We start from the raw sequence: 22,762 nt of genomic DNA on the forward strand, positions 1-22,762 counted from the left end.
CTGAGATCAAGCTGCAAGGCGGCAGCGAGGCTGGGGGAGGGGCGCCCGCCATTGCCCAGGCTTGATCTCAGACTGCTGTGCTAGCAATCAGCGAGACTCCGTGGGCATAGGACCCTCCGAGCCAGGTGCGGGACACAATCTCCTAGTGTGCCGTTTTCCAGGCCCGTTGGAAAAGCGCAGTATTAGGATGGAACTGACCCGATATTCCAGGTGCCGTCTGTTTCCCCTTTCTTTGACTAGGAAAGGGAACTCCCTGACCCCTTGCACTTCCCGAGTGAGGCAATGCCTCGCCCTGCTTCGGCTCGCGCACAGTGCGCTTCACCGTCTGTCCTGCACCCACTGTTAGGCACTCCCTAGTGAGATGAAACCGGTACCTCAAGCAGAAATGCAGAAATCATCCGTCTTCTGTGTCGCTGGGGCTGGGAGCTGGAGACCGGAGCTGTTCCTATTCGGCCATGATCTTTGGATATTTTTGTTTGTTGTTTCTTTTTTTTTTTTTTTTTTAGACAGTCTCACTCTGTTGCCCAGGTTGGAGTGCAGTAGTGCGACTTCAGCTCACTGCAACCTCCACCTCCCAGGTTCAAGGGATTCTCATGCCTCAGCCTCCCACGTAGCTGGGATGAAAAGCATGCACCACCATGCCGAGTTAATTTTTGTATTTTTAGTAGAGATGAGGTTTCACCGTGTTGGTCAGGCTGGTCTCGAATTCCCTCCCAAAGTGCTGGGATTAGAGGAGTGAGCCACCATACCTGGCCCAAATTTAGTTTTTAGTAAATACTCTGGAGAAATGTCAGCTTCTCATCAAAACATGTAAGTATACTTAGACGCCACTAAAGAATGGGATATTATTAGGCTCTTTACTAAGGGTCTATAATAAACCCACATATGAATGCCCCACGCTATGTTACAGATGTGCAATGATGTGTTATAAAAACTTTTCCTAAATGTAAAATGTTCTAATCAGCCAGATGAGAGTCAGTTGTGCCACGGTAGCAAATGACCTCCAAATCTCAGTGGCTTGGTTTGTGTCTCACTATGCTCTGCTTCCAAGTTGTCTTGACCCTGGGACCTCTGCTGATTAAATGGCCACTACCTGGAACATTACCATTTGGAGACCATGGCAAAGCACTCACTGGCTCTTTGAGTTTCTGCCTGAAACAACACATGGCATGTCTGCTCACATTTCATCAGTACATGGCCAAGCTTACCTTCAGTGGAGCAGCTACATATCATCCTCCCCAAGAAGAGCAAAGAGATAAACAGGAAACAGTCTACCTGTGCCTCACAAGAAGCTCACCAGCTGGAAGATAGGGACATCTTGTTATTCACATGTGAGCCATCTGAGGAAGTCAATGAGATAGAAACTGAGGCTTAGAGAGGTTAGATAATTTGGCTAAGATCATATAGCCAATGGGCGATAGAACTGGATATCTAAGCCTGACCATTAATGACTCTATTTTTTGGGGGTGGTGGGGGTGGACAGAGTCTTGCTCTGTCACCCAGTCTGGAGTGCGGTGGCACGATCTCAGCTCACTGCAACCTCTGCCTCCCAGGTTCAAGCAATTCTCCTGCCTCAGCCCCCCCCAAGTAGCTGGGACCAGAGGTGTGCACCACCATGCCCAGCTAATTTTTGTATTCTTAGTAGAAACAGGGTTTCATCATATTGGCCAGGCTGCTCTCGAACTCCTGACCTCAGGTGATCCACCCACCTCGGTCTCCCAAAGTGCTGGGATTACAGGCGCGAGTCACTGTGCCCGGCCCCATTAATGACACTTAATCTTGGCCTCTAACCAGTTACCTCCTAGTTCCAACATTTCTCAGGCATCTCAGTGCCTCATGAGAAGACCCTCCCTTTACCTCCAAGTTCTTTTCAAGGCCCGGCTATCAACATTCCCCTCCAAAATAAACTCACATCATCTTTCAAATTACTCCTTGCTGAAGCCAAAACTTGACATTGCTCCCTATAGTGTTTTGTCTTCTAAGGTCCTATAACAAAATATTTTTCTAGGTTTCAACATCTCTGGCTTTGTTACTGTCACTTCTGTTAGTGGTTTTTCAGGCTGGGTCTGCTTTCTCTACTCACCAGCAAGTGTGCTTTCCTTCTCCAATTTCACCACATTGGGATACTATTGGAAATTCCTTAATGCAGCCCGTGAGTCATTATATTAATCAATAAACCTATCAATGGACACATAAGCTTAGCAACATGGTAGACACTATGGAATCCTGAAGAGAGTGCCTGCCAGTAACGAGCCAGAGAATTGCTGAAGAGAAAAAGAATTACCATCATTCCCAAGAAAGACACTTAACTGAGATGGTGGCATGTAGTTCAGTGTGCTCAGTTTACCCATTCTATGTATGAATATATGTATATATAAATTAATAATTTGCCTTATTCTAAAAACAATTTTAGGTGGCTTACAAATGGGTAGTCATTATAGCAAGTTTAAGACATTAAATAAAAATAATGAAGAAAAGGGAAGACAAGCATTAGATTGAGTAAGATAAAATGCATGCTACTAGATACAGTACGCTGAGTGGAGATGTCCCAAATTTCTTTTTTTTGGAGATGGAGATGGAGTCTCCCTCTGTTGCTCAGGCTGGAGTGCAGTGGCGCGATCTCAGCTCACTGCAACTTCCACCTCCCGGGTTCAAGCAATTCTCCTGCCTCAGCCTCCCAGATAGCTGGGACTACAGGAACACGCTGCCATGCCCAGCTAATTTTTTGTATTTTTTATTAGAGACAGGGTTTCAACGTGTTCCCAGGCTAGTCTGGAACTCCTGAGCTCAGGCAATCCGCCTGCCTCGCCTCTCAAAGTGCTAGGATTACAGGCGTGAGCCACTGCGCCCAGCCAAGATGTCCAAAATTTCTACATGTTTGGAAGCCAGCAAAATTAAATGCATGGAAATTTTTGAGACATATCAGATGAAAAGTTAAGTGTCCTTACTTTAATCACTTACTATCAACACAAGCTTGACATCAACCAACAACGTCACCCAAATCAAAGGTAGTATTTGTTACTGGGTGTCCTGGAGGGTGTGGCGCCTGAAGAGAGCTTAAACAGAAGTAAAAGGGTGAATTAAATCAAGACAGCCTAAATAGAATTTTCTTTAAGTATAGGGAGAAAAAGACTATTTATTGAGGTGTCAGCTGTTTATTATGAGAGTACTCTATTCTGTTAAAAGAATGTTCATGTGGAGATTACCTGTGTATTTCCACGCAGTTGTAGCGCCTGCTTGATCATGGCGACTCCTCCACTTTTCCCTGTTCTAGTTAATGATCAAAGTGCGGAGAAATAGTCTGTCAGGGCTCAATGCTCTCCTGAACTTGTGTTCATCCTCCTTCTGCTCTTCCTTTCTTGCAGTATTTCCGAGGGAGTCTCTGTCAGAGCCACCAGACCTACTGCCTGAACTATTCAGCTGCTATCTTTTATCTGGAGAGCCTGAGGCAGAGAGATGACTTTGGAATTTATTTAAAAGTAAAGTATCATTTTCTTTTCTTTCGTATTTTTCCTGATGCTTTTTGGGTGTCACAGGTACTGGGAATGATTATATCTAAATTAAATGGGAAAGAAAAAACAAAATGATCAATAATACGTTTTAACTACAAATCTGCTTACCTCATAAATGCGTTGTCCACTGCACACTTAGGAATATTAAATGGTGCACATCTGGAAAGATTATAGTATCTAATATCCCCCCCTGAAATTTTGGCTGGGGCTTAAAAATATTTTCTTTGTTTATTATTTTATTTGCGGTAGAAATTGGTACATTGTAAGGAGAAAACTATAGTAAGAACCTGAGCTTTGTGACTTAGAAGTTTGGCTCTTGCAGGAGTTAGTTCCAGCGTAGAAACTTGGGACATCATTTACACTGTATTCTACATGAATGCTGTCCCCTTGATTAGAGTATAAAGCACAATGTCACTGTTGCCCCTGGAGTCGTGCCAATATGGCAGCTCTGGGTCCCACAGCATTAAAAGAAGAAATTTCTGCCGGGGTCCTTCAGCATTTTCTAGTAGCCAAGCCTAAAACCAATCTCCCCTGACTTCTCTAATTCCATTGGTCCCTGCTTTGATATTTCTTCAGTCCGACCTGAACCTTTTCAGTCCTATGCCAGAGCCCTTTTGGATCATCCAGAGAAAATGGTCCAAGCCTTTCCAGAAAACCAGCTCTTCCCTGCAGCTGTGAGAAGTCCCTGCCAGAGCATGACCTCAGAGGCTTGGGAGGAAAGGCTCCCATGGTCCCCAGTGACTCAGCTGTGAATCAGTGGGCTTCCGCCACAGCCTTGATGTGCCAGGAAGCCTGGGTATGCCAAGGATGAGAAAAGGGGAATAATCTTAGGGAAGAGACTTGGCCATATTTTTGCAGCTTCAGCCCTTTAGTGTTTTGTTTTTTTGTTTTTTTTTTTTTCGGTTTTTTTGTTTTTTTGTTTTTTTTTTTTTTGCTACTCAAACTGAAAAGTGATAGCTCATTAGATTTCCAAATGCATGAATAATCATATTGCAAATGTTTCCCCTAGAAGCTGATGGATTACACTCTTAGCTAGGCCCCCAAACTGGGAGAATCCAGGTTCCTTTCTCTCCCTTCCAAGCTAGGAAAGAGATTAATTTAACAAGGTCCAATTATTGTTTTCAAATAACTTTGGAAAATCCTATATACATGTATTCAAAGCCAAATGATTTTTGACAAAGGCACCAAAAACATACATTGGAGAAACAACACTCTCTTGAGTAAACGGTGTTAGGAAAATGGAATATCTCGATGCAGAAGAATGAAAGTAGACCCCTACCTCTCACCATATGCAAAAATCAAATAAAAATGAATTAAAGATTTAAGTGTAAGGCCTGAAACTATAAAACTGGTGGAAGAAAACATAAAAGAAGCACTTGAGGACATTGGTCTACACCAATATTTTAGGGCTAAGGCTTCAATAGCATAGGCAACAAAAACAAAAATAGGCAAACGGGACTGTATTAAACTAAGCGGCTCCTGCACAGCAGAAGAAACAACAGAGTAAAGAGGCAATCTGCAGAATGGGGGAAAATATTTGCAAACTATTCATTTGACAGGAGACTAATGCCTAGAATATACAAGGAACTCGAAGATCAAAAAAATAAATTCCAGTACAAAGTGAGAAAAGAATCTGAATTGACATTTCCCAAAATGAAACATACAAATGGCCAACAGGTATATGAAAAAAAATCTCAACATCATTAACCATCAAGGAAATGCAAATCAAAACCACAATGAGATATCATCTTACCCCAGTTAAAATGGCTACTATTTAAAAAGATAAAATAACAGATGCTGGCAAGGATATAGAGAAAAGGGAACTTTTGTACACTGTTGGCGGGTATGAAAATTAGTGCAGTTATTATAGTAAACAAAATGCAGGTTTCTCAGAAAACTAAAAATAAAACTACCATCGATCCAGCAATCCCATCATTAGGCACTTAGCCAAAAGAAAGAACTCAGTGTATCAAAGGGATACCTGCTCCCCCATGCTTATTGCAGCACTATTCACAATAGCCAAGATATAGAATCAATCTAGTGTTCATCAACAGATGATTAGGTAAAGAAAATATAATATATAAGTGCAGTGGAATATTATTCAGCCAGAAAAAAAGAATGAAATATTGTCATTTACAGATGAAACTGGAGGTCATTAAGTGAAATAAGCCAGGCACAGAAAGACAGATATTGCATGTTCTCATTCATATGTGGGAGCTAAAAAAAGTTAGTCTCATGGAGATAGAGAGTAGGATGATGCTTACCAGAGGCTGGGAAGCAGGGAGAAGGGGGTGAAGAGATGTCAGTTAATGGGTGCAAACATACAGTTATAGAAGGAATAAGTTCTAGTGCATGATAACCCACTAGGGTGACTATAGTTAACAATAATTTATTGTGTGTTTCAAAATAACTAGAAGATTTGAAATGTTCTCAACATAAAGAAATTATGTTAATAATTATGGTTATGGCTATCCTAAATACCCTGATTTGATCATTACACATTGTACACATGTATCAAAATATCAAGTGTGCCCCATAAATATGTGCAATTGTATATGAATACAAATGTGTGTGGCATCCAGGGATATTTTGGGAAAGGTAGTAGAGGATACAGTGCTGTTATAACACATGAAGCTTTTTTTTTTTTTTTTTGAGACAGAGTTTTGCTTCGTCACCCAGGCTGGAGTGCAGTGGCACAATCTCAGCTCGCTGCAACCTCCCTCTCCCAGGTTCAAGCGACTCTTCTGCCTCAGTCTCCAGAACAGCTGGAACTACAGGTGACTGCCACCGTGCCTGGCAAATTTTTTATATTTTCGGTAGAGATGGGGTTTCACTATGTTGGCCAGGCTGGTCTTGAACTCCTAACCTCAAGTGATCCACCTGCCTCGGCCTCCCACAGTGCTGGGATTACAGATGTGAGCCACCGCACCCAGCCCACATGATGCTTTTATAATGCATAATAGTTTACCAGACACTTTCTCAAACTTCTCTTAATTCTGAACACAAACCTGTAAAGTTGATTACATAGTTCCTTTGTGTCCCTGAGGCTCAGAGAGGTTAAATGACATTTGCAAGGCCGCATAGCCAACAGGTGGCAAAGAAAGAACCATAGAAAGATTTTCAGGCAAAAAAATCCAGTGCTCTTCATATCAGAACTATTTCCAATTCCTTGGGGCTATGTCCCATCACCATGGAACTATTAGCCTCATGAAACAAAGCTGAGAGGTCAGGGAGAGACTTGCAGATACTCAAGGTGACTAGTGTTTGAGCCGTTGTTATGGCCTGGACACTGTGCTACATGCTGGTCATCTGTCATCTTCTTGTCTACACACTAACTCTGCAGAATTTGATATTGTTCCCGTTTTTCAGGAGTTTAGACAAATTAGGCAACATGCTGAAAGATATGGTTGTTCTAGGGCAGAGGTACGATTGAATTCAGACCCGTCTGAACTCAGTGTTGAATCCCCTACAATGTTCTGTTGTAAACAACGTTCTTGGCTGCCTGAAATTGACCTATAAATGCAGTGGGATAAATTTAACCCTCCACACCACATGAGGCTAAGCTTTATGAATGTATGTACTTTATCCTGGTGCACAGTAATGGGATTAGAATTCTTCCTACTGTTTGTTTTTTAATTTATTTATGTATTTATTTATTTATTGAGACAGGGTCTGACTCTGTCACCCAGGCTAGAGTGCAGTGGTACAATCACAGCTCACTGCAACCTCAGACTCCTGGGCTCAGGTGACCCTCACACGTCAGCCTCCCACATAGCTGGGACTACAAACATGTGCCACCACGCCTGACTAATTTTCTAATTTTTTATAGAGATGGGGTCTCGCTATGTTGCCCAGCTTGTCTCAAACTCCTAAGCTCAAGCGATCCTCCTGCTTACTATTTTAGAAACAAAATGATGCAGAGGAAGAAACTGGGAACTTCGTACCAAGTCTCTTCATGCAGCGCAACTAACAATGGCTAAGAACTCTAGCTGCCATGGACTGAGTGAGATGTGCCAGGCTCTGTTCTAAGCACTTTGTGAGAATTATCTCATTAAAACCTCTCACCAACCTAATGAGGTAGTTACTCTTGTTATCTACATTTTACTGATAATTTTTAGAAAGGGTAAGTAAATTTCCTGAGGTTCCAAGAATTCTGGTTATCCCATCCTAATGCTGCGTCCCACTAAGACAGATTTATTAGGACATTTTATTTTATTTTATTTTGGAACAGGGTCTCACTCTGTCACCCAGGCTGGAATGCAGTGGCGCCATCATGGCTCACTGCAGCCTCAACCTTCCACGCTCAAGCCACAGGACGTATTTTCATCTGGGGCCCTTGAATCCTTTCACAGTTCCCCTAAGCACTTTGGATATTTATTATAAGGCAAAAGTAGCCTCCACTGATCTAGACTCATCAATAAAAAGGCCTTTTACGTCCAATCTCTCTCAATGGAAGTGTTATTTGCCTTCCCTGACGGACCTGAAAAATGAAGTCGACAGAGAGATGAAAGGAAAACTTACAGCTTTACTTTTATAATGTCAAGCCATTCTTTTTCTCTCTTCTGAAGTTTTCTGAAACACAAATGCTGCCAACATCCCTGCCTGGATCCTTCTGTAAATTATTTGCCATGGATGCTTCTTGCCAATTGTTACCTTGAGGAGTTTGGTGTTTACACTTTGACCCTGAATACCAGTGCACGCTGGCAGCCACAGCTGTTCCCCACAGCAGGGCAATTTGGGGCAGTGGCCTGGGTCAGTGAGTTTTCTTGGGAGGGCAGGGGCCTAACTGCTGCTGAGAAATCAGTTACAAGAACTCCCAGCCACCCAAGAGGTCCAGGACCCGAAGGTTGCACTGGAACGCTGCTGCCCTTGAGTCAACATGGAAATCAGCCGCTAAAGCACAGCCCTGCTCCCCTCCACTCCCAGCCTTATCTTCATCTGTCGTGCTCGCTTCTGTCTCCATCCCTGCCAACCTCAATGAGAACCACAGTCATTTGAAGGAGAACTTGGAGATCATCTAGCCAAGAGCCATCTAGCCAGACTGGAGTCTGAGGTTGCAGTCAGCTATGATTGGACCACTGCACTTAGCCTGGGTGGCAGAGTCAGACCCACCCTGTCTCAAGAAATAAATAAATAAATAAAAATAAAACAGTTGGAAAAACTCTAATCCCATTAATGTACATCAAGATAAAGTACATACATTCATAAAGCTTAGCCTCATGTGGTATGAAGGGTAAATTTATCCCACTGCATTTATAGGTCAATTTCAGTCAGCCCATGACACAACATAGGTTTAAGTTCTACAAGAATGTTGTTTACAACAGAGCATTGTAGGAGATTGAACATCGGGTTCAGACAGGTCTGAATTCAAATCCTACCTCTGCCCTAGCACAACCATATCTTTCAGCACGTTGCCTAATTTGTCTAAGAAGAGAAATCGGAGGTCCAGAGAGAGAAGGTGGTCCTCGGAGCCTGGCTCCTGGAGCTCCATTCACCATGCACTGTGAGCTCATTCTCATGGCCAGCCATCTGTACATAGGGGAGAGGAGAAGATTGAATTAGAGACAGAGTCTTGCTCTGTTGCCCAGCCTGGAGTACAGTGGTGCTATCTTGGCTCACTGCAACCTCTGCCTACCGGGTTCAGGCGATTCTCCCACCTCAGCCTCCTGCGTAGCTGGGATTACAGGCATGCGCCACCATGCCTGGCTGATTTTTTGTTGTTGTTGTACTTTTGGTAGAAACAGGGTTTCACCATGTTGGCCAGGTTGGTCTCGAACTCCTGACCTCAAGTGATCCTCCCACCTCGGCCTCCCAAAGTGCTGGGATTACAGGCATGAGCCCGGCCAAGAAGATTGAATTTGGCAGAATCCCCATGACGAAGAGTCCAGGATGTTTTCCAAAACATCCAGCTGAGCCAGGTACTATGGCTCACACCTGTAATCCTAGCACTTTGGGAGGTGCGTAGATTGCTGGAACCCAGGAGTTTGAGACACTAGCCTGGGCAACGTAGTGATATCCAGTCTCTACAAAAAATTTAAAAATTAGCCAGGTGTGGTGGCCTGCACCTGTGGTGTCAGCTATGTGAGAGGCTGAGGTGGGAGGACCGCTTGAGCCCAGGAGGTCAAGGCTGCAGTGAGCCGTGATCATACCACTGCACTTCAGCCTGGGTGACAGAGCAAGACCCTGTTCCCCATCCCCCTTAAAAAAAAAAAAAAAACAGCTGATAGTGTGGGAGGAGAGTGAGACCCCACCTCACCCCACCAAGGACATGGTCAAGCTATGAAAGACAAATGCAAATTGCTAGGCAAGAGGCTAGGAGGTAAAAGGGGAGGGTTTGTTTAAGGGGGAAGAGAGAAAGAACTCTCTCTTTCCAAAGAAGAGAATGGAGCCAGCAAAATAGTAGGGGCTCGTGGGCTGTGTATTTGACCCCTCTTCACAACCCAAAATCTTCAGTAAAATAAATATGCATGCTCACAAAACATGTCATGAGGGAGTTTACAGCAGAAACTAACATAGGAAATCAAGAGGATATGTCTGTTCCATATTGTTCAGGGAAGAAACAGTGTACATGGAAACAAGAGTCCAGGGGCCAGAGGAAGCCATTAGAGTCTCAGTCCCGTGAGTTGGTAAATATCTAGGGGAGGAGTTTGGGCCTCCACAGGCCATTGAATTGGTGGGGGGTTGAGCTAATAGTACCTAGATCTTCAAAATGCAAGGACAGACACGTGGGCTTGAAGACATCTCTGGGGATGCAGCAGGAGTCTCCTGCAGTGTGTCTGGCCCACCTGAGGATGGCCCTGAAGGGTCTGGGTCACAAGGCAAAGGATTTAACCTGGCGAATGAGAGGAGAATGGAAGGTGGAAACGAGGCAACAGCCTGCAGCAGGAGAAATATTTAGCGTAAGGGCAGGATCCTTGTTGTAGTCAATTCAGGCTGCTAGAACAACACACCATAGATTGGGTGGCTTATAATCAACAGGACTTTGTTGCTTACAGTTCTGGAGGCTGAAAGTCTCCCGGTGCCAGCATGGTTAGGGGCTGGTGATGGCCCTTTTCTGGGTTGCAGACAGCTGTCTTCTTCTTGTAGCCTCACATGGTGAAAAGAGAGCTAGAGAGCTCTCCGGGACCCCTTTAATAGGGACACTAATCCCATTCATGAGGGCTTCATGCCCATGGCCTAATCACCTCCCAACAGCCCCACTTCCTAATAGTGCTCCATTGAAGGTTAGGATTTTATTAGGTTGGTGCAAAAGTAATTGCAGTTTTTGGCATTAAAAGTAATATTACGTGGATTTGAAGGAAAGCAAACATTTAGTTGATATTAATCCCTTTATCGCTGAACTCAGGGTCAATTTGGTGTGAGTGGGCAGGGTAAGAGAAGAGGAAGAGAACACACACACCCCATACTCCTTCCTGATGTACCCATCTGCATGCTGGCCAGCGACCACGTCCATGCCTCATTTGCCACCTTCATTAAAGCCAGAGCCCCTTACGTTCAAGGAAGCTCACATTCACAGAAACAGCACAGCAGTTAAAACAAATGTAAAAGCTATTCTCATGTTTACTCAGGTTTCTCAAACATCACTTATGGAACCCCAATGGATAACCCATGGCAATACTTACTACAATTACTGAATTACTAAAATTTCTTGTCTTCCCCAGTGCTGGCATACCCTAGAACTGCCTCTTCTTCCAAACCCCAACTCCAAACTCTCCCTATTGAAAAATGTCCGCATCTCTACCTCTCTCCTCTTCTCTCTTTGTTCAAGATCAACTGAGCCTCTTCAACTTCTATTTCCATTTCTCTTCCTTTTTGATCATTACCCTGATCCTGCCCAACTGAGGGGAATCAAGGAACTGACCCAACAAGGAGGAATCCTTCTTTTTCCCTTCTGCCTCTCCAGTCTCAATTCTCAATTGTCCTAACTGCATCACAACAAGGATGAGAACAAAGCTGGTGAAACCAGAACTCTCTCCCGAGGGCCGGGGAAGAAAAGCCAATGGGCAAAACTAAATTCATTCTCCAATGAGAAGAGTAAACAAGGTTGGAACACACCTATTATTACATCTTATCCCTACTGCTAATAGAACATCCACTTTTCAGGGGATTTAATTTGTGGCTTATAAATTGTCCCAGCAAACTCACAAGTAGGTCCTGCAGTTACTGAGTAAAATCTCCAAGAACCTCTCATATCCAGGCTTCTTAGTGGCTCAGTGGGCGAGGTGATCATTCTGATATGGCTGCTTTTGCCTTCCCCAGTGGTGTGAGCAGAATGAACAATGCAGACGGCTCCACCTGCCTGAGCTACTAGTGGCCCCACTTCAGAGGCTCACTCGATACCCGTTGTTGCTGCAGAATATCTGGAAAAGGAGCATGGACTCTGCTGAGAAAATCATGATCTACTCCATCAAGGAAAAGGTGGAAAAGTCCATCCGTAAGTCCCTGAGATAAGTGAGCTTAATTAAAGAATTGTGGCCTTGTGACTCCTGGAAACCCTCTGGGCTTCCGTCCTAGGAGGTGATTCCATTGATTTGAGGTCATGGGTCTTGGAAATGTGGATTCGAGTGTGAATGCATTGTAAATCAAGTGCACACAGAACAATGGGCTCCAGTCACATCCTGGCGAACCCTATGAGAACTCTAGCACCAAGTTTACACAGGATGTGACTCTGTCTCCAAGTGTTTCCAAGTGAGTTCGGGCAGGAAAAGTTCTACTTCCCAGATAACTGAAGGCACTTTGTTTTTAACAGCCATACTGACCCCACACACAAAGCAAATGGGAGTAAACACTATGGAAAATGTGTCCAGAGGATAAATTACCATTCATCATTTCTTAAGTCACCGAAAGCCAAGGTCAATGTGAAACTACTGCCAACTGCAATCTTTAAAACTGAAATTTGAGAATAGGAACTGAGCAGGCCCTATGATGACTTAAGTTTGTTTGTGTAACTCTGTATAATTGAAATTCACATAAAGAAGTTCATGATTTATGCCCATAAACCAAGATTTCCTGGTAGGCATCAAAAGGGAACAGTTCAAACTGGTGATATTCGGCTGTACATAATTTTTTCTTTTACAAATTTAAAAGTAAAATGATACTGCCTGGAACAGGTGCTTTAAAAAAAAAAAAGTAAAATGACTGTCTAATTGGGTTTTTCTTCTGTTTTTAAATTTTTTATTCAAATTCAAAAATTACCTGAAGAGCTGGAATTAAGTTTATCAAGCGAATAAGACAAAGAATCTCTTAAAGATGACTTCTTTAAGCTTTAGAAGTAATCTTAAGGATTATTACTCATTTCGATGGGTTTGTGAGGAAAGATAAAGCAGCACCTCTGGAGATTTCTCAGTGAAAGATGGATTCTCATTGTTGAGGGAAGAGATCTGTGTGACCTCCCTTTATGTCTATTACCTTAAAGATGGTGAATTCTGAAGGGTTCCACTAACAATGTGATTCTTCAGGTCTTTTACTTGCCCTCCATGTTTTCAAAAAACATTTCAAACCCTCAATAGCAACATGTTATTAGAAAACATTGGAAAATGAATATAAACCTTGCAGAGAGAAATTGAGTTCCTACCAAAAAAGAAATAATCACCATGATCATGAAGTGAATATATACTTTTATGATTGAGACAAAAACATATGTTTGTCCTTGTTAGTCTGATTTTTTTTCTTCCTCTAATTACAGGCTGTGTGGTCTAGGGAATAAGAGAAAACCACCAAGGATTTTATTAGTAGTATTGAAATAAGAATACAAAATATACTTTCAACCTACTGAATTAAATTAGCTAAGCTTCATTTTTCTCTGTAAGAGGCTGATTCCAAATTAGTGAGTTTTCTAAGATGCACGAACAGCAAGCAATATGTGAAAGGAACTTAATATATTGTCTGGCTCCAGGGGCAGCCAGTGTTTCTAAATGATTCCTGTGGACCTTGGTTAAAATTTGTACTGCAATGTCACATGCACCTAAAAATATACTGACTATGTCTTGTCTTTCAGGGGACTTTGAAGGAAAAGTGAAGTGGCTGGACAATTTCCAAAAATTTAGATATCTACAGGAGATTATAGTGTGGCCACCGCTTTGGGATAGAGATAAAAGGTTTTTCATTCCAGAGGTACAAAAAAAAAAATCAATTAGAACTTATGTCCATTTCTGGAATCTGGGCATTCAGATAGAAATACAATCATCTTAGATGTCCCCATCTGTCCACTTGAAGAATAAATCTAGTTTCACGAACGAGAAGTAAAGTCTTCATCTGTAGGACATTGTATGCGGGGAGGCTGAGGTCGCTGTGCCATTCTTATGATGGTCCTTCTGCGAGGTTTTTTTCATTGTTTCCCGTTCCCATGTCCATCTGCTGGCATTTCCGAATGTCATGAACTTTCTAGATGGAGTTAATTGCCCCAGCTTTTTAAACATGTTCTCTTCCAATCACTAACAACATCTCTTTTATTTTCTCCCTTGTTTTACAAGTGTTTGAAACACATTTTTAAAGAACAGACGGCAGAAAACATCTTGTCACCAACCAACAGACACCTTCTCTATGAAGGAAAATTAACTCTTGCAGGTAAATAACTGCTTCCTTTAAAAACCCAGCATCTGTGCCGCCTTGTAACTTGTTTGACTGCCAGTAATTGAAGAGCAGGAGGAATTGTGTTTGCCTATGTTTCAGGTGATGGAGGGTGTGAATCAGAGAGTACCCTATGGAGTCACACAGACTCAGGCTTGAATGAAGACTTCGCAACATAACTAGCTAGGTGCCCTCTGTTTTCTCTCTGTAATGGGATAACTGTAACTATTCCATAGGATTGTTAAAACAACATACAAGAACAACTTTGCTCACGGTCTGGAATCTAGTAAACGCTCAGTCAATGGCAGCTGTTATCATCATAATCGTTGTACTCCTCCAATGAGCCAGACAATCAAGCTCTCAAATGCTTATGGAGAATCTACTATATTATATAGTACAAGTTGTGCTAGGTAGGTACCATTGGAAGATATAAAAACTCATTCTGTATAATTCTTTCCCTCTAGTTGGGAAGCTCTGCCTTATTACCAGACCTGCAGGATAAGTTCAGAAAAGAAGAGAGTCCTTGAGGCTGGAGTGCCCTGGAGAGGCTTCGTGCAGTCCGTGGGACTGGAGGTGGGCTTGGAGGGGCAGGAAGGATGAGGTCAGTGGAAGGACAGGAGGGAGGTCATTCAGATAAAGAGCACAGCCGGAGAAGTCTTGGAGGCAGAAGCCCCCGGAGAAACTTAGTTTCTGGCAGAGTACATAGGAAGCCAAGCCTCTGGGGCTGACTGCCTGGCTCACTCCCTGCCCAGCCTTTTCTGCCTGTACAACCTTGGGCCGTTTACAGTGATCTCCTGTGCTTCAGTTTACCTTTCTTTATTGTGAGGATTAAATGAACCAACAGATGTATAAGCACTCAAAAGAATGATTGACACAAAGTACATGCCCAGTAAATATCATGATGAACAGAGAGGCTGCCTGGCTGAAATAAGATTTGGAATCATTTATTTATTCATTTCTGCACAAAAGCTTGACCAGGCACTTACTGAGTGTGAAGTCCTGTGGGATGGGATGTTGCCTAACAGTGGTGATGTGATATCTGGTGGGGAGGGGCTGGGAAATAATCCCTTAATACGTGTATATTGAAACTCTGCTCTATTTTAGAGGTAGTCTGGATGTCAGGTTAGGACATAATCCCCACCTGGCAGCTGTTAAATAAGGAAGGTGGACATGTCCAGCATTTTATATCCAAGGGCTTTTTCATACATTGTCTCTTTCCAGTAGGTTAAATTGAGAAGTTGCTTTTAATCCCTTGTTATAGGTGAGAGATATGGGGCTCAGGGAGGTTCTATATCATGCCCAAGCTCACCTGGTGGGTAAATGACAGAGTACCAGCTGGAGCCAGGTTGCCTTGGTCCAGCTGGCTTCCAGAATCAGAGCAACTGCCTTGGAAACCAAACAGAAGGACCCATCCAGGAAACTGCAGGCAACCAGAAGTCACTGAGCTCCCAGACAGGGAAGTGATAGGTTAAAAGGGTGTTGAAGAAAGCGTTGTTAATAAGCAGTGTTCAAAACGGCATAGAGGAGACCAAAGCAGAGAGATCAGTGGTGAAACCGGAAGTTCAGTGGTGAACAGGGCGAGGTGAGAAGACTCTGGGCCTGTCTGTTGCTCTACCATTTTTAACATGTGGTCCACCCACCCCCCACTTTCATTTGAAAAGATAACAATTTTAACTTTTCTTTAATGTTATTTACAACTTCAAAGTAATTATATTTTATGACAAGAACAAATCAAAGTAATAAAGCAAAACATTATCTGTGTTCCCACATGTATCTTTACCTCCAAAATTAGCCCCACCTGAAATTATGCAAGACTTTGGTTCACTCCTTCCCTCTTCCTACCTACCTCCCAGTACTGCAAGATGCACCAGCTTCTCCTAAAACATTAGAAATGGGCATGATAGCAAAGGACATGGGAGATATTGCAAAAGCAAAACCAGGAGGACTTTATGATCGACAAAGTGGATGAAGAGGAAATGAGTATCAAAAACTGTTCTAATCTATGTATCTGAAAGTTTTGTTGATAATGTCGTGAGTGGTAGAGGGAGTGGGTCAGGGAGTCAATTTTAGGGTTCAGGTTTGGGCATAATGAGAACCCACATGGAAGCTGGAGGAGCAGCTCCTGGTGAGTGAAAGTCTAAGTCAGATGTGAATTCATGCATCGCGTGGGTTCAAAGTGACTGTCATAGATGTATGGGTTGGAAGCTCACCCAAGAAAGACTCTTTACAAACAGACTCAACTTTTCCAGAAAATGCTTCTTGTACAGTCAAATGTGGTAGTATGGAGATGAACTACGTAATGTCACTAACACCAGGCAATTGTTTAATGGCATATGCTGTATTAGTCAAATTCCATCAGAGATGGAGACTCCATGTGATGTAGTCTACATGGTATCAAGTCAAGTGCAAAGTCCTGAGACTGGACTCAGATTTGAGCATGGAGATTTGATGGGGCAGGGTGATAGTGTTAGAAGAAACAGGACATTTCACTTCTTGGTCTTTTGGCTAAGATCAAGTGAGGAAAAAAGGACATCATTTTAAGTAAAAAAAGCATTGAACCAACAGTCAGGGGATCTAGCACCAACTGTAGGCTTTGGGAAAATTTAAATTCTCTTATTCTCTTTTGTAAATGTTATTGCTGCTGCTGATAATGATGATGACAATGAGGATGAAAATGATGTGATGAAACCTAACACATACTGTGTTTCCGAATTTCTCCCAGCCTTAAAAACTGTACTCTTATAATCAAATAAGTATATGTTCTCATTCCCAGAAGGTACACATTTTCATAATTTGTTTCATAACTTGCTTCGTGGAAAACTAGGGCCCCAATAGATGGTAGATAAAATAATTATCACTTTCTAGAATAATGTTTGGAACATTATCTAGAATAACATCTGGAACACGTAGAAGGTGTGCTCCCTGCCTGTTTGTCAAAATAAAATAGTTGAAATTAGAAGGAGAAAACAAAACTATTTCATTTTGACAATGATCATTGAGCTGACGCATACATGAGTAGCAGAAGACGGGAATAGCAAATTTTACAGGTTTGAAGGTTGCTGTGGACTGAATTGTGTTCCTCCACTAATCACATGTTGAAGCCCTAACGTCCAGTATGACTATACTTGGAATAAGGAAGAAACGCAGGTAAAATGAGGGACTCAGGCTGGAGCCTTGATCTGATAGGATTAGTATCCTAATCAGAGCAGGCATCAGAGAGCTCACTCTCTCTCTGTTTGCCATGTAAGAACACATCCAGAAGGTGGCTATCTGCAAGCCAAAAAGAGAGCCCTTATCAGGAACCGAATCGACCAGCACTTTGATCTACTTCCTAGGCTCCAGAACTGTGAGAAATAAATTCGTATTGCTTAAGCCACCCTGTCTGTGGTATTTTGCTATGGCAGGCTGAGCTGGCTGTTCACAGGTCTAGTGCTGTACCATTCCTAGCCCTGTATATCAGTTGTCGTATAGATTCAGCCACTGGAGACAGACAGGTTAAAAAAGATAGTTTATTTCTCTCTTGTTAAGTTTCAACCTATATGACAACTCCACTTCATGAAGTCGTTAGGAATCCAGATTCCTGCTGTCTTATTCCCAAATCTAGGGTATTGCCTTCTTCTATGTGGCCCAAGATGACTCACCAATATGTCTGCGTTCTACCCAATGAGGAGAGACAGGGACAAGAGAGCTTAGCCCTGCCCTTCATGAATATGACTCAGAAGTTGCATGCTTTGGCTCACATTCCGTTGGTCAGAATTTAGCTCCCTGGTCATATTCAGCAGCAAGGAAATGTAGTCTCTATTCTCTGAGGATGGGGACTCACTAAAACTTGGGGATTCCACTGCTACAAGAGAAGGGGAGAATGGTTTTCAAGGGACAATCAGAAGTCTTTGTCACAACTTGATTTATGAAAAGTTAAGTTTTTAATATGATTTTTAAAAAAACTATTCAAGGACTATTTAATTTGAATAAAATACCTGATTTCTCCCCTATGCAAATATGGAAAAAATCTTTTCTCTAAACTTAAAGAATGAGAGGGGATAGAAATGAATCCTAAATGTTTTATCTACTACTTTAAATCTTCCAGGGGTAAAAATATGTAAGAAAGAACTTCTAGAACAATATATATATAATCTAAATAGAACAAGCCGAAAAAATTTACTGGGTTTTCCTATGATTACTCTAAGCACTTGTCACATCCCCCTCCAAAAACCTTTTCCTCCGAAATCACTTAAATTTAACCCTTTTTTCTAATTTCTAAGGGATAGAGTAAAATAAGGAAGGAGATGCCTTATTCTAATACTTGGTTTCTCTTCTACTACTATTCCCTTCTTAGGGAAAACTGAAGAAAAGCTATTTGCCTTAAGTAACTATTAAAACTAATATCAGAAAAGTTTATAAATATGAAACACATGGAGAATATCTAAACATTTATAGACACTTTCTAAAACTTGAGAAATAAGGAGTTTTAATGACTCTCAACCTAGGCCGCCATAACAAAATATCACAGACAGGCTGGCTTAAACAGCAGAAATTTGTGTCTTACAGTCTGGAGGCTGAAAAGTCCCAGGCCAAGGTGATGGCAAATTCAGTTCTTGATGAGCGCTCTCTTCAAGACAAGGAGTGGGGGACAGGGTGGGGGTATCCGGTGTCTCAAAGAACACTAATGCTACTGGATCAGTGCACTAGCCTTATCACCTCATTTTACCCTAATTACTTTCTTACTCCAAATGCAGCCACCCTAGGGGTTTAGGGCTTCAACACACGAAATTTGAGTGACACAGTAGCATAGTTCATAGCAGTGAGAAAATGCCTTTTCTCTGGTTATGTGTGCCTTTGCCAATAACCACCCAGAGGAATCTAGAGGCAAAAATGCTGCAAGATCAATCAGTTGATGGATTTACCCTCAGCTTAGTTGAAGCCACTACAAATAACATCTGAGTTATCTTAGATTCAAATGAGACGCATCATAAATTCAATGTCTTTAATGTTTGAAGCTTGGCCTCTCATCAAGTCTCTGCTTTAGGAAGAAATCAATTCAACATTAAGGCAGGCAGCTTTCTGACCTACATGATTGGAGCCCCTGGGGTGCTCCAGTTTTGTTTTCTAAGGAATTCATTGATTAAAAAAAAAAAAAGAAAGAGAAAGAAAGAAAAAGAAAGAAAGAAAGGGAAAGAAAGAAGAAAGAAAGAAAGAGAAAGAAAGAAAGAAAAACTCTTCTACTTAACAGTTTCAAGTCCCCATTTCAGCTTCTCTTTTTTTCCTCAGAAAGCACAAGATTCCTAGATGTTTATCTGTTTCTCTTCAATGATTTCCTCTTAGTTACGAAAACTAAGCGCAACAAAAAGGTAAAATGCTGCCATTTCAAAATACGTTTCTAAATAAGTTTGCTAAATGAGTTTAGAAATATTTCTAAATAAATTGTGGTAAAAATATGAAATATAATCTTATACATTGAGCTGAATCTTTTCATCTAAAAAATGAAGGCAATATAAACTATTGGGTTTTTTAGTCATAAAGCTCTGAATTAAATAAATAAATGAAACAAAAAAATGCAAGTTGCATTTCTCAAGGATGTCAAAAGAGGAATACATTTTTAGAACAACTTAATCTATAAACTTGCAAGCTAAGTCCCAGAAGCCGCAGGACTTTGCCTGACCTGCCGAAGCAAAGTAATCCAAAACATCTTTGTCCATTTTGGCCTGTTCCTTTCCTGAATTGGCCACCACAACAAAAATAGCCAGAGTAGGGCCCCTCTGAACTGTCTACTGTCTTGTGTCGAGGTAGTATTCAACACTCATTCTGATTTGAAAGCTCACGTTATTTCTGAGAAATAATGATTTGGGGGTGGAGGAGAGAGGGAGCCCTGATCTCTCAGTGTCTACCTATATAAAAAGCGTAGAAGCCAAACATGTATGTAGCATCACAGACTAAATGAGTAAACTGGGAGCTAGAGCTGCAAAATCTCTATAGGGAATAGGGATTTTTTTCACGTGCTTAAGTATTATTTCTTACTATTATTGTTGTTGTTATTTTTACTACCCATTAAGCCACTGGTCTGCTGCTGGTCCCCAAAAGGCTTTCTGTCTAATTTACTGTTTCACGGTCTGTTTCCTGAATGGTGTGTTTGAGTGGTATCAAGTAGGGAAGTTTCTCTAAGGCTCCCAGACACCTGCTCTGAGAGGTGGGAAGAGGAATGCAATGTCTTCAACAGTCGGAGATATCTAACGTTGCTTTGTTCCATTCATTTCCTTACTAAGTGACTAGCCTTACGTAGATAAGATCATGAGACTAGCTATGTCGTATCTTTTAATAAACTAAGCTTCTACATGGCATGTTGGTTAGTTGAGCTAAATCTTTAAGCAATAAAATAGATACCCATTAATCAATCTATGAATAGCTAGTCGGTGGTTGGGGAGGGAATGGGTGTACGAGAATATTAAGAGTCACAGTTTCGGAATTTGTATGACCTCCCATTTTAAGTTACTCAGACTAGCATGTCTGAACAAGTCAAGTTCTGAAAAATCTCTACCCCCTTCAAAAAAACCTTGATGCTTGCATAGTTGACCTTCACGTCAAATAATGGTACAAATCAGAGTATACGAATTCATGGCAGCCCATGTTGATCATATAATAAGCTGATATTCTGGTTTTATGCGTCACAAGTTGATTCCTAAAGTAAGGAATTGTATCAGTTTACATGCCTCTTTGCTATTTTATGTACAATTTATACCATGCAGGTCACAATTTTTAATTTTTACCCCCTTTTAAAAAATCACCATCTTATGTGTTCAAAACAGTTTCAATTGTTTATAAATTCTAGAGCATGGAATCTATTTAGAATTCAGTGTTAGATCCCAGGCATACAGTTGGCCAAAGTGAGGCCCCCTTTCTCATTCATCGAACTCAATACTATAGAGAGATGAAGACACTAGGAATGAAGAACTTCCCATTGACATGAGGGTGATTTAAATGTTTCCCAGTTATGGATATCAACCATTATTTATTCAGGTAATGAAACTTGGAGATCTGAAACACTTTGCTGCTGGACATGGTGGCTCACTCCTGTAATCCCAGCACTTTAGGATTGAATCTATTTGCTTACAGATGCACTTTAGATAAGTGTGCCAATATTTATTTCCTGTTTATTGCATTATTTTTCTTGTTAATTTCAGAAACTTGGAGGCTCAGACCCTGGTTTAATGTGTCCTTCTTTTACTCCTGAGTTGCAAGCAGTAATAAAAGACGGCGGTTCGTGTACAGTACTCGATCAGCCTATTCCACTAGATAGATTGGTAGTCAAAAATATTGAACCACTCCATGTGTCAGGTATGTGTCTATTTTCATTATTCAGCTCATCTGTTTGCCATCACAGAGTTTTATATTGGCCTTTCTTGGTAGCAGGACGTAAATCCAATTTAAGTCTTCATAAAAACAAGACTGTGTTCCTATGTGTCTATATATCTTTCACTTTATGAATTAGTTATGGTGTCCAGTGCTTGAGTGATAGCTCTGTTTCTTGCTAGCCGTATGACCTTAGACAAGGCACTTCAGTTTTCTAAGCCTTTGCAAAATAGGGATAATAATATCTATTTCAGTGAGATTCTGTGAAAATTAAATAACAAATGTGATGCATTCAATAAATGATAGTTGCTACTAGTATTGTTATTATAGTATCATTAATACTATTGCTATTATTAAAACACTGAGAAACCACGACCAGACATGCAAGAGTAAGATATTTTATTACCCTCTATTAAAATCATTATGCCAGAAATATATATAGATTCATATATATATATACACACATATGTATATATGCATGTATCATCTACATGACACATGCATCAGAAATATGTATCATTTTTAATCTTTTATTCAAGTATTTCTTTTTTTTTTTTTTTGAGACGGAGTCTCGCTCTGTCACCCAGGCTGGAGTGCAGTGGCGCAATCTCGGCTCACTGCAAGCTCCGCCTCCCGGGTTCACGCCATTCTTCTGCCTCAGCCTCTCCGAGTAGCTGGGACTACATGCGCCCACCACCACACCCAGCTAATTTTTTGTATTTTTAGTAGAGACGGGATTTCACCGTGGTCTCGATCCCCTGACCTCGTGATCCGCCCGCCTCGGCCTCCCAAAGTGCTAGGATTACAAGCGTGAGCCACCGCGCCCGGCCTTATTCAAGTATTTCTTTTTTTTTTTTTTTATTATACTTTAGGTTTTAGGGTACATGTGCACAATGTGCAGGTTTGTTACATATGTATCCATGTGCCATGTTGATTTCCTGCACCCATTAGCTCGTCATTTAGCATTAGGTATATCTCCTAATGCTGTCCCCGCCCCCCCCCCACCCCCCACCCCACAACAGTACCCGGAATGTGATGTTCCCCTTCCTGTGTCCATGAGTTCTCATTGTTCAATTCCCACCTATGAGTGAGAACATGCGGTGTTTGGTTTTTTGTCCTTGCGATAGTTTACTGAGAATGATGTTTTCCAGTTTCGTCCATGTCCCTACAAAGGACACGAACTCATCATTTTTTATGGCTGCATAGTATTCCATGGTGTATATGTGCCACATTTTCTTAATCCAGTCTATCATTGTTGGACATTTGGGTTGGTTCAGGAACACTTTTACACTGTTGGTGGGACTGTAAACTAGTTCAACCATTGTGGAAGTCAGTGT

At 41.7% G+C, this 22,762-nt stretch overlaps 1 protein-coding gene across 1 annotated transcript in view; it reads left to right on the top strand.

Moving 5' to 3' along the window:
- PLEKHG7 (pleckstrin homology and RhoGEF domain containing G7) overlaps nt 1–22,762 on the top strand; it is a 73,725-nt gene that overhangs the window by 39,203 nt on the left and 11,760 nt on the right. The window contains exons 10-15 of the mRNA XM_032170895.3: nt 3,366–3,479; nt 11,772–11,946; nt 13,510–13,625; nt 13,985–14,078; nt 19,350–19,429; nt 21,257–21,410. Of these exons, the coding sequence (XP_032026786.2) occupies nt 3,366–3,479; nt 11,772–11,946; nt 13,510–13,625; nt 13,985–14,078; nt 19,350–19,429; nt 21,257–21,410 (733 nt within the window). The remainder of the gene's footprint in view (nt 1–3,365; nt 3,480–11,771; nt 11,947–13,509; nt 13,626–13,984; nt 14,079–19,349; nt 19,430–21,256; nt 21,411–22,762) is intronic.

This window comes from Hylobates moloch, unplaced genomic scaffold, assembly GCF_009828535.3.
Source record: "Hylobates moloch isolate HMO894 unplaced genomic scaffold, HMol_V3 SCAFFOLD_12, whole genome shotgun sequence".
Classification (NCBI taxonomy): domain Eukaryota; kingdom Metazoa; phylum Chordata; class Mammalia; order Primates; family Hylobatidae; genus Hylobates; species Hylobates moloch.